This window comes from Bos indicus, chromosome 5 (assembly GCF_029378745.1).
Source record: "Bos indicus isolate NIAB-ARS_2022 breed Sahiwal x Tharparkar chromosome 5, NIAB-ARS_B.indTharparkar_mat_pri_1.0, whole genome shotgun sequence".
Taxonomy (NCBI): domain Eukaryota; kingdom Metazoa; phylum Chordata; class Mammalia; order Artiodactyla; family Bovidae; genus Bos; species Bos indicus.
This window is the reverse complement of record NC_091764.1, coordinates 115,868,887-115,884,456: the sequence shown is the minus strand read 5'-3', so window position 1 is coordinate 115,884,456 and position 15,570 is coordinate 115,868,887. Positions and strand designations below refer to the sequence as shown.

At 54.8% G+C, this 15,570-nt stretch overlaps 1 protein-coding gene across 4 annotated transcripts in view; it reads right to left on the bottom strand.

Annotated features, from left to right (window-relative positions):
* Nucleotides 1-15,570, bottom strand: part of ARHGAP8 (Rho GTPase activating protein 8) — a 50,122-nt gene that overhangs the window by 17,602 nt on the left and 16,950 nt on the right. For all 4 annotated transcript variants that reach the window (XM_070790560.1, XM_070790558.1, XM_070790561.1 and 1 more), the window contains exons 4-7: nucleotides 13,205-13,292; nucleotides 7,690-7,821; nucleotides 3,932-4,018; nucleotides 304-402 (exon numbers count right to left, since the gene is read on the bottom strand). In XM_070790560.1, coding sequence (XP_070646661.1) covers nucleotides 304-402; nucleotides 3,932-4,018; nucleotides 7,690-7,821; nucleotides 13,205-13,292 — 406 coding nt within the window. The remainder of the gene's footprint in view (nucleotides 1-303; nucleotides 403-3,931; nucleotides 4,019-7,689; nucleotides 7,822-13,204; nucleotides 13,293-15,570) is intronic.

Below are 15,570 nucleotides of genomic sequence, written 5' to 3'. Positions count from 1 at the left end.
TTCTCCGCTCCAAAGCGAAACTGGCCAGCACCACGGCAGCAAACAGCAGTCACCAGTGTGGCTTATTTGTTTAATCAGTTTTGCAGTGGCGGGTGAGAGAAATGTCTCATCCGCGTGTGTGCACAGCCATCCCCGCCTCGCCTCTCTGAGTCAGCAGTCAGCATCTTTTACCACGCATCCTTGTGGAGGCAGTGCATTCAGGAACTGGATCTGGCCGTGCACACGAATGGAAATGGAAATGAAGCTTTCAGCGTGAGGGGAGGCCGGGGCGGGCGGATGTGAGGGCATAGCGGTCTCACTCACCGCAGAACCTCCTGGGGGATGCTCAGCTGATCATATTTGAGGTGTTCACGGAGCTCGCTCAGATAGTTGAAATAGGTGACTTTTTTCCCAAACTTGTGACTAAAAAAGAAAAAAGACAGAAGAAAACTGAAAAAAAAAAAAAAAAAAGATTAGGGGGCAGGAAAGAGGCCGGGTGGGGGTGGGGGGCCTGCGGGAGCAGGCTGGTGGCAGGAGCCCTGGAGCAAACAGCGCTGGCGTTTTTCATATTAAAGAAGCGTAAATGCTGACACCACCTAAATGCAGAGCAGAGCGGAAGCAGCGCACATCTGGCAGATGCTCTGCTTTCATCAGACCTCAGATGCACCCAGCCCGCTGGAGAGCCTCATCGGCAGAAAAATCAGTATCTGCCTCCAGGGTGAGTGGCCGGGAACCTGCGGGCCACACGCAGAGGGGGTCCCGGCGCCGGGCTTCTGGGGTGGGCGGTGGACATCCCACCGGGCTTCTCTCTACCAAGCGGGAGTCACATCCCCGCGACTGTGGGACCAAGCAAGACACCCTCCGATTTCCATTCAGGATGGTCACTCTTGGGGCCCACGATAGCCTGAGCATGATGATGCAGACAAGCCCTGACTGGAGCCACTCGCCTCCCCTCTAAAGTGGGGTTCCCTGATGCAAAGAGTGGGACAGTCTACATGAACCAGCCCACTGTCTGATGCCTGGTGGACGTCGCGGCCTGGGACCATTACTAATAACAAGACTCAGGACTTCCCTGGGCGGTTCAGGGGTTAAGACGTCGAGCTTCCACTTCAGGGGGCCCTGGTTCGATCTCCGGGTCAGGAACTAAGGTCCTGCATGCCTCATGGCTTGGGGGTGGGGGGGGAAGTTTTTAAATTTAAAACTATATATGTTGGACTTCTCTGGTGGCTCAACGGTAAAGAATCCACCTGCTAATGCGGGAGACACGGGATCGATCCCTATTTTGGGAGGAACCCACATGCCTCAGATCCACTAGGCGTGGGCGCCACAGCTACTGAGCCTGTGCCCTAAAGCCCGGGAGCTGCACCCACTACCGAAGCCCACACACCCTAGAGCCTGTGCCACAAGAGGAGCCACAGCAACCAGAAGCCCACACGTCGCAGCAGAGAGCAGCTCCCCCCGCCACAACTAGAGAACCGGAGCAGCGAGGAGGCCCAGCACAGCCAAAAATAAATAACCGATTAAAAAAAAACGAGCCTCAGTTTCCCCAACCGCAAAGTGCGGAGAAGCACAGGAGGCTGGGCTGGGTGAGAAGGTCACTGCTGGCCCCGTGAGACCACCCGCCTGCTCCGCTGCTTACAGCTTCACTGCCATGTCGCCGACGCTCGCACGGCTGGCCGGATTTCACGGGCACAAGTCAATGAGCTTGGACACGTCGTACATGCGAAACCATCCCACAACCAGCTAACAAGGTGACCATCGCCCCTAGAGGCTTCCATGCGCCCCTTGGATGTGTGCGCGCGTGTGTGCGCTCGTCCGGAGGTGTGCCCTCTCCAGGACTTCTCCAGTAGATGACACCACGCCAGCCCAGAGTATCACATCCGATAACCCAAGCAGCTGTCTCATCCCAGACCCACCAAAGCCTGGAGCCCACGGGAGGCCGAGCCACGGGCACTGGGTGCCCCCTAGTGGAGGAGGAGGAGGAGGCCAACCAGGTGCCAGGCCCCCAGCCATACCCACGGACAGGGCCTCTCGGGAATGGTCTGCAGGACAGAGGTGTTGGCCTCAGGGCTGCAGAAAGCCCCCCTCGTGCCAACTCCAGCCCACCCAGGAGCCCCCTCGTCTTTCTCCCAGCGTTTCTGCCTGTCCCCCTCCGGCCGCCAGGTACTGGCTGGACACCAGGCTCCACCGACGCAATAAGGGCTCCTTCCTGTCTCTCATTCCCAGAAAAGGGCTGCTCGGGGGCCCACACAGGGGACCCCAAAGCAGGGGTGCAGTGGAATCGCCAGGGCCGCCTCCAGAGGGTCTGAGTCAGGCAGTGCGTGGGCCCCGGAGAGCCCCTGGGCTTGTCCACTTCGTCCATTGGCAGCTGAGGACTCCAGGGCTCAGATAGTCCCCCAGCCCTGACCACTGCAGTCCACTCAAGACACCTGCTTACGTCCGTGCATGAGGCGGGACCGGGGACAGAACCACACAGGCTTGAGCTGGAATCCCAGCCAAGCCCTGACGTGCTGTGTGACCTTAGACAAACTCTCTAACCTCTCTGAGCACCAACCTCTTCCTCTTTGGAATAGATGAGAGACAGCTGACTTCATACGATTGTTTCGGGGTGCCTGGCACATAAGGTACATAACATATTACAATTAATTAATCACAAAAGGATAATAAAAAGGTTTTAAACCGCACTAGCAGCTCACAGTGGGTACTGACTCCAGCCAGCAGGCCCTGCGCTAAACACTCACACGCGTCACGTCAGTGATGGTCACAGGAATAGGATGACTTAGGGGGCGTCGTCAGCCACAAGGGAAACCGGGGCAGGGCGGGGGCATCTACTGCCCAGGGTGACGATGGTCGAGGGCAAGCCCGGGAGGTCCGGCCCGTGCCCACATCACCTCGGCTGCCATGCTGCAGCACAGCAAGAGCAGGTGGGTTTTCCCAAGAACTTTAGAGGCTTCTGGAGCCCTTAGAGCTTTTCTAAGGTGAAGGGCAGCACCAGGAAGCGGAACATCTGAGCGGTCTTCTCGGGCAGGAGGGTAACTAGGGCTGGCTTCTTCGCTTCGTTACCTACCGCACCAGTCGGCTGGTCCTGGTTACACAAAACAGGAAGAAAACCCCACCTGGCCAGAGGGTGCGTGTCTACAGTACAGACAGCCAGCTAGGAAAGCTGGCGGGAAATTTCAGTGAAACAAAAGGAGCTCTCTGGCCACAAAAATTGCTCCCCTTGTTAAATGGGTGCTGCCTTGAGTCTGCTTTTCCAGGAATTGTCCCAAGCGGAGCGGAAGGTCCGAAAATGTGTGACCCTCTCTCAGGGCTTCCCTGGTGGCTCAGACGGTAAAGAATCTGCCTGCAACAGAGGAGGCCCATGTTCGACTCCTGGGTCGGGAAGATCCCCTGAAAAAGGGAATGGCAACCCACTCCAGAGGTCTTGCGCCGCACTGGGTCTGTCTAAGTGGACACCGAGCTCAGGTGAGCTTCTGGGCTGAGTAACACTCATCTTGAGCAGCACGCCAAGGCCAGGGGACCGAGCTGACCTGCGTAAACCCTCCCTGCCCCAAAGAAGGCAGCAGGGAGCTGGGCTCGGGCTGCCAGCACGCCTTGTGCCTTTTCCAGATCCTATCCGCATCCTTCCCCTGTAAAGACTGGAACCATAAGTATGACAGCTTTCCCGAGTTCTGGGAGTCCTCGTGGGGAGTCCCTGACCTGAGGTGGTCTCAGGACCCCGACACGGGTGTGTATACACAATGTGGGTACTCAGGAAAAGCGGGTTATAAAACGCCGGAGCCGACCTCACTGGGGGTGCGAGCCGAGGTTCCTGTTCATGACCGTCAGCCCTGTGATCCGACATAGTCAGGGGGCAGGTGGGTACCCCAGACGCACGGGCGCCCCAGAGCAGGACTGCCCGGGTGTCCGGCTGTCTGACCCCAGCAAGACCCTCGCGGAGAGCGGCTCGTACCTGACGAGGGGCTTCAGGATGGTCCACAGGATTTTGATGAAGTTGGTGGGGTGCACGACATACAGGGCCTTCAGGTTCTTCTTGTACCTGAGGAGGGAGACGGAGGGGGTCTCAGAGCACACACACGGAGACACCCCGGGCTGGAAAGAGAGCTGCAGCACGGTGGCCTCGACGGCAAGTCTCAGAACCCTCCGTTCCTATTTTTTTCTTTTTTATGTTTTATTTATCTGCTTATTCGGCTGCCTTGGGTCTTTGTGGCAGCACGCAGGCTTAGTTGCTCCACGGCATGTGGGATCTTAGTTCCCCGAACAGGAATCAAACCCGAGACCTTCAGCTTGGAAGGTGGACTCTTAAACCCTGGACCATCAGGATAGTCCCAACCTTCCGTTTCTGGACAGTCGATTTAAGGACATAGAAGGAGAAAATGAGGCCCCCACGCTCATCACTGGCAGTGTACACACAGCACTTTACAGTTTGCAAGATCAGAGCCCCCACTTATAGGCGCTCACACTGGGGCAGGGGGCGGGGACACACTGGCAACTTGGCAGCAAGCCCCGCTCTGCAGGGAACTGACCTGGGCAAGGGTGGAGCCGTGACCCCCAACCCCCACCACGCGACAGCTCTAGGCACCCCCTTCAACGAGATGCTTCTTAGCCAACTTCCCTTCCTCTTTTGTGATTAATTCAGTCTAGAGCCATCAGGCCGAGCCAAGAAGCCTGGCATCCACCCAGGGCTGGAGAGAGTGGGTGGGCCCGCTGGGGTCTGTGACGCCAGCAGGGGGCTGGCAGCCTGGTGGGAAGGGGGTGTCCCAGAGGGAGAAGGGCATCCACACTCGGGTCAGCCAGGGACACCCTCAAGCCGGCTCTTCGCCCTTCAAAGAGCTGATTGCCAGAATTTCAGCCATTCGGGGAGCCAGCTGTGAAAAGCAGCCGTTATTCAACAGTATCAACTCACAATGAAGTAAATCATTTTAAACACAAAGGTCAGTGGTCCAGCCTGATTCCTGATCACTCCACGACATGTACTATTGCTGTGCCCTTGGGCTCCTTCACCTGTTACATCCCAGGGGTGGGAGAACCCACAAGAAGGGATGGCCACCCATCTCCTCCCAGTTCCATGCCCAGCGGGGCCATGTGGGCCACTTGGAACTGGTCACAGTTGCAGGACCGAACCACGGGAATCTGCAAACACTGCCCATCAGTCTCCCCAAGCCCCCGGGAGCTGATTAGTAAGACAGACACGAGCAAGGGGGGTGGACAGGAAGTCCAGCACGAGGTGTCTGGGACCAGGCAGGAAGAGGGTGGTGCGGGCTGAGGAGGGACCCGACACTTGCAACCAACTGTGGGAGCAAGAAAGGGGCAGCCACGGCGGCCTGGTGCGGGCATCAGCCCAGGGGACACCGGCAGCTCTGTGGGGGCGGGGCAGCCCCAGTGGTAACAGAGCCTCAGCGAGTGAGAGGTGGCCACGCGATTAGCCAGAGGCAGGCAAGTAACAGCGGTGGATTCCCAGGTGGCTCAGTGGTAAAGAATCCTCCTGCCAACATAGAAGACACAAGAGACGTAGGTTCGATCCCCAGGTCGGGAAGATCCCCTGGAGGAGGAAATGGCAACACACCCCAGTATTCTTGCTGGGAAATCCCATGGACAGAGGAGCCCGGCAGGCTACAATCTGTGGGGTCACAAAGAGTCAGACCCCACTGAGCGCCTGAGCACGCACAAAGGCAGTGGGAGCCAGGCCCTTACTGTTGGAGAAGAGATGTTATGAATGCAGAAAGGGAGAAGGCTAGAATGAGCCCTGGCGGGGAAGGACTAGTATAGATGTCGGTGTGAACACACAGGTACCAGGAGAAAAGGCAAATGCAAACACGCAGACCCACGTCGATGTGTGCGTGTACGTATGTCTATGTCTGTGTACACATACACACACGGCAACTGTCCGCTGACTCGCCTGCGAGCCGTCACAGCCCCACAGCAACCAACACACTGCTTCCAGGGCCGGGTTCGTAGGAGCGTCCTCCCTTAAGAGGACCCAGGGACCAGAGAAATGGCAGATTCCTGCGCTGGGTGCGTGTGTGTGTGCTAAGTTGCTGTCAGTCGTGTCCGACTCTTTGCGACCCCACGGACTGTAGCCTGCCAGGCTCCTCTGTCCATGGGATTCTCCAGGCAAGAATACTGGAGTGGGTTGCCATGCCCTCCTCCAGGAAATCTTCCCGACCCAGAGATCACACCTGCATGGCTTACATCCCCTGCAGTGGCAAGCGGGTTCTTTACCGCTAGTGCCACCTGGGAAGCCAGCTGGGATGTGCCCAGAGCATCTCGTTGTCCTAGAAAGTAAAGGAAGCGCTCGGAAGCACAGGGACGTGTCTGTGGGGCACAGGAGCCAGGCTGAAGCTCGCCTGGCCGAATTTCAACAATTTGAGCATTAGGATAAATATAGTCATGGATTATAAACTACTGAATAAAATGGGAGATCCCAAGTCTGTACAAATATAAATAAACCGGAAGAGAAAGCTCTTCAGCACAGTAAAATGCCAGCTAAGAGCCCCAGTCACCATGTGTCACCCATCTTAATAGTAATTAAGCCAAGAAATGGCCAGGGAGGCCAAAGCTAGCACGTGAAACGGATATTTATACAATCTCAGAGTATCTCCCAAAGGAATATTAATTACCAGAAAAAAAAAAAAAAATTTGCGATTCGGAAGGAGGAAGCTGCAGTGACTTTCAGGTGGTCCAAGGACCCAGAGCACAGCTGTTACAAAGTCCACCCCTATAGGAAGGTGGATTCCATCAGGTGCCACCCATGGCAGGAGCGCCGGCACTCCTAGAGGGGGTCAGGGACATTCCTGGGTGGATGGTTCTTGCTTAAAGGAGAGACCTGGCAGAACAGTTTGGAAGATGAGAAGTCAAAAGCAGAGAGAACAGAAAAAGATGCAGGAAACCCACTGCATCCTTGTAGTGATGTTTGTAATGGTGGATGGAAAATCTTTGCTGTATAAATTGCATCCAATTCGATTTGGAGCTCTGCTTACATACCCCCGCCGACAGGGAACTCACTACCTGAAGCAGGGGCTCCATCACCGGGTGGCTTTGAAGCCTAGGACACCCGTCCTTTGGCTTCCATCAAGCCAAGATCTATAATCTTACTCCTGCCCCCAGTCCACCTTTGAGAGAAGTGGGAGAAACAAAAGAAGTTCCCTACCTTCCATTTGAAAATTCATCTGTTTTAGCTCAAGACAGGCATACACACATATCCTCCCACTGTCAGCCTGAGCTTCTGGCAAAGATCACTTTGAACATGTCATCTGCTTCTTTTCAAGAGCCATGGGGCTTCCCAGGTGGCGCTAGTCATAAAGAACCTACCTGCCAATGCAGGAGATACAAGAGACACGGGTTCGACCCCTTGGTCAGGAAGATCCCCTGAAGAAGGAAAATGGCTACCCGCTCCAGTGTTCCTGCCTGGGAAATTCCATGGACCGAAGAGACTGGCGGGCTCCAGGCCATGGGGTCACAAGGAGTCGGACACGGCTAAGCAGGCAGGCACCGAGAGCCTTGCGTGGCTGCCCACCCAGCCCTGAACGACAGTGCTGGACAGAGGCCCCTGGCCCCGAGGGTTGCTCACCCTAATGCTCCGCCTGGCCCTCGGGGTCCCGCCCTCACCTACTGCACAGCCGGGACCCCTCCTGTCACCCGAGCCTCCCCCTCACTCAGCCGGGAACCAGAGGTTCCCCTCCACCCCACCCAAGCCTGGAGGGCACCCACCTCCTGTCAAACTCCTTGTAGGCACTCTGGAGCCAGCGTAGGGACGGCTTGTTCTGGCTGTTCAGCCCGTAGTGGAAGTAGACGATGGTGTAATCGCTCTCCACGTACTGGTCCAGCGTGTACTTCAAATACCTGGGCACAGAGCGCGGGACACGGTTATGAGCATCTCACGTTGATCAAAATGCCTCCCCCCGTAACGGAGCTGTGGTCACCCAGCAGGGGCCAACACCGGGCCATGGGGGTACGCTTCCAGGTCAATGCTGAGAATCCACCTGCAGGGGGCCTAGTCCTCGTTCCTCTCTCTTTCTTGTTCGGCTGTGCTGTGCAGTTTGTGGGCTCTTGTGTGGCCCGTGGGAGCTGTTCCCTGACCAGGGATCGAAAACAAGCCCCGCGCATTGGGAGCATGGAGTTCTAACCACTGGACTGCCTGGGAAGTCCCTAGTCCTCATTTCTCAGATGATAACTGAGGCTCAGAGATGTTAAGTAACTTACCTGACTTTTCCCTCCCTCCACAGCCAGGGAGTAGATGTGATGCCTTGAAAGTGGCCCCCAAAAGACTTCCAGTGTCAAATCCTCAGAACCCTCGATTGTGGTCATATTTGGAAGAGGCTCTTAGTAGACGTGATTAAGAAAAGGCTCCTCAGAGGAGTTAGTCCTGGATTATCCACTTTAGGTCACTTCAGTTCAGTCGCTCAGTCATGTCCGACTCTTTGTGACCCCATGGACTGCAGCACGCCAGGCCTCCCCATCCATCACCAGCTCCCAGAGTTTACTCAAACTCATGTCCATTGAGTCGGTGATGCCATCCAACCATCTCATCCTCTGTCATCCCCTTCTCCTCCTGCCCTCAATCTTTCCCAGCATCAGGGTCTTTTCAAATGAGCAGCTCTTCACATCAGGTGGCCAAAGTATTGGAGTTTCAGCTTCAACAGCAGTCCTTCCAATGTACATTCAGGACTGATTTCCTTTAGGATGGACTGGTTGGGTCTCCTTGCAGTCCAAGGGACTCTCAAGAGTCTTCTCCAACACCACAGTTAAAGAGCATCAATTTTTTGGCGCTCAGCTTTCTTCACAGTCCAACTCTCACATCCATACATGACCACAGGAAAAACCATAGCCTTGACTAGACGGACCTTTGTTGGCAAAGTAATGTCTCTGCTTTTTAATATGTTGTCTAGGTTGGTCATAACTTTTCTTCCAAAGAGTAAGCATCTTTTTATTTCATGGCTGCAGTTACCATCTGCACTGATTTTGGAGCCCCCCCAAAAATAAAGTCAGCCACTGCTTCCACTGTTTCTCCATCTATTTGCCATGAAGTGATGGGACCGGATGCCATGATCTTAGTTTTCTGAATGTTGAGCTTTAAGTCAACTTTTCACTCTCCTCTTTCATCAAGAGGCTCTTTAGTCCTTCTTCATTTTCTGCCATAAGGGTGGTGTCATCTCCATATCTGGGGTTATTGATATTTCTCCCAACAATCTTGATTCCAGCTTGTGCTTCCTCCAGCCCAGCGTTTCTCATGATGTACTCTGCATATAAGTTATATAAACAGGGTGACAATATACAGCCTTGACGTACTCCTTTTCCTATTTGGAACCAGCCTGTTGTTCCATGTCCAGTTCTAACTGTTGCTTCCTGACCTGCATACAGGTTTCTCAAGAGGCAGGTTAGGTGGTCTGGTATTCCTATCTCTTTCAGAATTTTCCACAGTTTATTGTGTTCCACACAGTCAAAGCAAGAATCCCTTAGAAGAAACGGAGTAGCCATCATGGTCAACAAAAGAGTCCGAAATGCAATACTTGGATGCAGTCTCAAAAACGACAGAATGATCTGTTTGTCTGCAAGGCAAACCATTCAATATCACGGTAATCCAAGTCTATGCCCCAACCAGTAATGCTGAAGAAGCTGAAGTTGAATGGTTCTATGAAGACCTACAAGACCTTCTAGAATTAACACCCAGAAAAGATGTCCTTTTCATTATAGGGGACTGGAATGCAAAAGTAGGAAATCAAGAAACACGTGGAGTAACAGCAAATGTGGCCTTGGAGCACAGAATGAAGCAGGGCAAAGGCTAATAGAGTTCTGCCAAGAGAATGCATTGGTCATAGCAAACACCCTCTTCCAACAACACAAGAGAAGACTCTACAGGTGGACATCACCAGATGGTCAACACCGAAATCAGATTGATCATATTCTTTGCAGCCAAAATGGAGAAGCTCTATACAGTTAGAAAAAAAAAAAAAAGACCGGAAGCTGACTGTGGCTCAGATCATGAACTCCTTATTGCCAAATTCAGACTTAAATTGAAGAAAGTGGGGAAAGACCATGTTCTAGGAAAGACCATACCTAGACCATTCAGGTATGACCTAAATCAAATCCCTAGAAGTGAGAAATAGATTTAAGGGACTAGATCTGATAGACAGAGTGCCTGATGAACTATGGACAGAGGTTCCTGACACTGTACAAGAGACAGGGAGCAAGACCATCCCCAAGAAAAAGAAATGCAAAAAAGCAAAATGGCTCTTTGAGGAGGCCTTACAAATAGTTGTGAAAAGAAGAGAAGTGAAAAGCAAAGGAGAAAAGGAAAGATATACCCATTTGAATGCAAAGTTCCAAAGAATGGCAACGAGAGATAAGAAAGCCTTTCTCAGTGATCAGTGCAAAGAAATAGAGGAAAACAATAGAATGGGAAAGACTAGAGATCTCTTCAAGAAAATTAGAGATACCAAGGGAACATTTCATGCAAAGATGGGCTCAATAAAGGACAGAAATGGTATGGACCTAACAGAAGCAGAAGATATTAAGAAGAGGTGGCAAGAATACACAGAAGAACTGTACAAAAAAGATCTTCAAGACCCAGATAATCACGTTGGTGTGATCACTGACCTAGAGCCAGACATCCTGGAATGTGAAGTCCAGTGGGCCTTAGAAAGCATCACTACGATCAAAGCTAGTGGAGGGGATGGAATTCCAGTTGAGCTATTTCAAATCCTAAAGGATGATGCTGTGAAAGTGCTGCACTCAATATACCAGCAAATTTGGAAAACTCAGCAGTGGCCACAGGACTGGAAAAGGTCAGTTTTCATTCCAATCCCAAAGAAAGGAATGCCAAAGAATGCTCAAACTACCGCACAATTACACTCATTTCACACACTAGTAAAGTAATGCTTAAAATTCTCCAAGTGAGGTTTCAGCAATACATGAACCGTGAACTTCCAGATGTTCAAGCTGGTTGTAGAAAAGGCAGAGGAACCAGAGATCAAATTGCCAACATCCGCTGGATCATTGAAAAAGCAAGAGAGTTCCAGGAAAACACCTATTTCTGCTTTATTGACTATGCCAAAGCCTTTGACTGTGTGGAATATCCTGGGGCGGGGGGGCACTGAATGCAAGCTCTCACATCCTAGTTAAGACGTCTTAAAAGAGGAAAGCCACAGAGCGGAGTCAGCTACGCGAAGACAGAGGCGGAGCAGACAGCAATGCGGCCACCAGGCCAGGAGGGTGTGAACTCGCTGACAGCCACCCCGCCAGAAGCTGCAGGAGGCAAGAAATGTTCCTCTGCTGGAGGCGAGGCCTCCTCTGGGAGGACTGTGGCCCCGCAGACACAACTCCCGGCCCCCACAACTGGGGGAGAATCAATGTGCTGCGTTACACCACTTGGAGTTTGGTGATTTGTTACAGTGGCCACAGGAAACTGACACCCAGGATGGGCTGGGGTTCAAACCCAGGCCTAACTCAGCCCTTCCGCTTCAGACTCCTCGCTGTCCGGCTGTCTGTCCAGAAGCAAGCGATTCCTCCTTTTCAGATCTGCTCCTAACGTGCTTTCTCTTGGGTTTCCCAGGCGGTGCTGGAGGTAAGAATCTGCCTGCCATCGCAAGAGACATGGGTCCGATGGGGTCAGGAACATCCCTTGGAGGAGGAAGTGGCCACCCACTCCAGTATTCTTGCCTGGAGAATCCCATGGACAGAGGAGCCTGGCGGGCTACAGTCCTTGGGGCCAAAGAGAGCTGGACACCACTGAGCATGCACACGCACGTTTTCTTTTTACTGGAAAGTAGACCCGCTTCTGTCACTCGACCACACTCCTCGGGATAAACTCTACAAATCCCGCGGTCAGTCTCCAGGCTGCAGAGCGTGCTCCTTCCTGGCCATGCGCATGTGACCTGCCTGAAAAGCCCTGGTCCAGCCACCTGCTCTTGAGCTGTAGATGGAGCTCTCCTGACCCCGTCAGCAATCTGGCTCCCGATGTACAGCGGGTTCGGCCAGGTTCTTGCACCTCAGGTGGTCTGAGTCATTCATCATTTAGAAGCACAGCCCGTGATTAATCTGGCCTGGCGCTCCAGGAATTCAGGCACAGCTTCTCTGAGTCAGTGATGGGCCCGGCGCTCCAGGAATTCAGGCACAGCTTCTCTGAGTTGGTGGTAGGACCGCAGCCGCCTTCCCTGGGAGCCTGGCAAACACAGCCCGCCAGAGCCCAGGGGCCGCTCTGTCTTCAGCAGCTGGTGGAGGACCCAGCAAACAAGTCGGATGCCTGGGGTCCCGGGAATCCTCACAAAACAAGCAGCACGAAGGCTTCCGGACGCTTCTATGATCCAACTGTGCCTTCGCTCACTTGAGAGTGTGGGGCTCCAGGCCACAGTCGTGGCATCGAGCTCTGGCTGGGCTTTCGCAGTCGAGAGAAAAGTGGATCTAGAAGCAGTGACAGCAGATTCAGGCCCCCGAGCCGTCCCAGCAGCGGGCGAGTCTGCCCTGGGCCAGACTTCACGCCTCTGTCCCTCACAAGGGGACACAGACATTCCCAGGGACGCCCAGCACGGGGCTGGGGCTTGACCAAGTGAGTGAAGAGCCATCGGCACGTGGTCAGAGAGCAGAATCCGACGGCTGAGCAGGAAATGCCCGGGACACGGGGTCCAGGTAAGTCAGATGGGCCCGGCAGGTAACCTGGGCGGGGACTTGGCCCCCAGCAGGACCTGCTGGGCGGGAGGGCACTTCACTTGATTTCAAGCAGCCTCGGTGGCCTCGGCACGCAGCTTTCTCCTTCCCGGGCCGAGCCCCTCACCAGACCTGAGGTCGTCTGCTCACTGGGGCGACTCCGGGTGGGAGCTTTGCAAAGGGGACCACGCCAGCTCTCCCGACGCTCTCGGGGTCCGGCCAGGGAGGGGGAACTTGGGCCAGCGCGGCCTCACAGAGCATAGGGACAGGGCAGAGGACGAGGCCCCTGCGGGCCAGGGGCAGTGGGGAGGGCTGCCTCCCGAGCAGACGCAGAGGGCGGCCTGCGTGGCTTAGAGGGGCACAGGCATCGGCCCTGCGGGGGGGCCTGCCACCTGGCACTAATGACAGCCCTCAGGACCCGAGAGTCCACCGCAGTCTGTTAGCCTTTGACCCCGAACATCCTCTCTGTGCTGAGAGTGATGGAGAGGCACCTGCCGAGGGAGAGGGACACACATGGGAGGGGGCGCCGACAGAGGAGGGACGGTGGGGCGGGGGGCATGGAGGGGGCACAGGACAGACTTACTCCAGCAGCCGCCTGTGGTTGAGCTCGTGGGAGGGGGGCATCCGGCAGCAGGAGAACGTGATGACTCGTCTTCCGAAGCGGTCCTCCCCTGCGGGGCAGACGGGTGTGAGCCCCAGTCCCGGCCTGACACCGGAGGCGGCCGTCTCCCCCCATGCCCTCCGGCTATCACCAAAGACGGCCTCCGTGCAGCCCACCCGAGCTAAGAGGTGCAGGCGGCCGGGGTGAGGGGGCAGCAGAGCCTGCCAGATGGGTGTTGCTACCTGAGGATCTGGGTGCCTTGGCCAAGGTCGCCATCACCACCCTTTGTACCCCAGAGCCCACGCCTGCTGAACCCAGAGCTCAGACAAGGTCCCCCAGTCGTTTCCTGGCTGGTTACAGGAAGGCCGTGCGTGTGCGCTCAGCGATGTCCACCGCTTCACAACCCCATGGACTGTAGCCCGCCTGGCTCCTCTGTCCACAGGATCCTCCAGACAAGAGTACAGGGGGTGGGGTACCATTTCCTCCTCCAGGGGATCTTCCCAACTCAGGGATCGAACCCGTGTCTCCTACACGGGCAGGTGGATTCTTTACCACTGAGCCACCTGGGAAGCCCTACAGGAAGATTATCAGAAAACAGAAAGGTGCCCTTCCAGAAGTGTCTGTGACTCTGAACTCACTGTAACTTACTGTAAACAAGTATTTACAGCTGTTGTCAGATGTTTACTTAAAATAAGAAATGACAGCAGAGCATCTTCATTCCTCCACCCACCCTACCCCAGCCTGAAAGGCAATGCATCAAGCTCTCACGCCCGGCCAGGACGGCTGTTTGTTATTTAGGGCACATCCATTTCTCCCGGGAGCCCGCGAGCCACTCCGACCTTCAGAATGTGAGAGTCATTTTGGTTTCCAAAGACAGCGGCCTTTTCACAGGTTCCTTGAGAATTCTGGTCATGGTTTCTGTTTGTTTAGAAGGCGCTTGTTGAAAGGACTGCTGGGGGCCCAGGCGTTTATCTGCTTCCCTTGCCAGCTGGGCATTTCCATCTGGGCACAAAACCTTCGATGGCTGTGCCTGGAGGTACAAAGTGTTTTCCAAACGATGTTTCTAGCAGCGTGGCGGCCAGGCTCCACAGCTCACCTGAGCCTGTGCTCGCCTGTGAGAGGGAAGGAGAGGGACGACTTTGCTTCTGAAGATGTGAACTGTTTTGTGTGGCGACTGGAGGAATAGGGAATTAAGTGCCCCTTGCGCTGAAAGAGAAGGTCGACCTCCACGCTGAGATGTCAGCATAGGAACCAGACCAAGTGGAGAGTCTTGGGGATGTGCTGAGTGATTGGTCAATGGAAGGCCAGGCCAACACACACTCATTGCAGGCTCACCGTGCACCCAGCTCTGGAGAGAAAAGGCCAGACGTGGTCCCCACTGGTCCACGGTCAAGGGGAAAGGACAGTGATGGAGTGCTAGGGGTCTTGGCTCGGCTCTTCAATCCCCTCTCTGAAAACCTCCGAGGGCTCCGGCAGCCACGTCCACCTCCGCAGGGACTTCCCAGGTGGGGGGTGCTATCCTCCACAGGCTGGCCCTCACTTCAGACACCAGCTATGTGTCAAGGATCCCCAGGCCTCCCTGTTTTTGTCCAGCTGCCTATAGATTCCAAGGTTCCCACTACCCGCCTCACAACTGATCACTCATTGGCTCACAGAACTCTGGAAAGCGCTAGACTTACAATCACCTTTATTATAAAGGATACAAGGCAGAACCAGGCAAGAGGGGAGATGCACCGGAGTCGGGCAGCCCTGGCCCAGCCTCTCTGCAACGCAGGGATAAGACACCTGATTGGGGGGCGGACAGGAAGGCTTGCATCCATAGTTGGAATAAAGCCTTGCTGAGCTGGCGATCAGGCGCTCGATAAAGGTGGCCCATTAGTCACCACATGCCCGGAAGAATGGTGGGTGTGTGCATGTGTGCTGTTTCATCGGTGGTGAGAAAAACCGAGGTCCAGAGACGCCAACCAGGTGAGCCTCAGAGCTGGGCTCCTGCTCACGGCTGGCTGGCTTCCGGGGCAGCGCCCCCAGGCCGGCCTCCTCTGCCCCCAACATTCCCAGCAAGGAGGCCGTCACAGCCCCGAAGCCCCCGCAGCCTTGAGGAGCCCCCGGGACCCCCAGGCTCCCGCCCACTGAGCAGTTACAGGGCATTTGCGTTAACCACCCCCATCAGGATGAGTCAATGGCCTCCCGCTCTCCAGCAACACAGGCCGGTGTATGGAAAACGGGCTTCGAAATTGTCATATGGGAGGAAATGAAAACTATCAATAAAATGTAGACTCTACAAGGCACTGGTTTAATTCACGACCCCATCTTCTCCCCTCGCTGGTTCACAACACAACATCACTCAC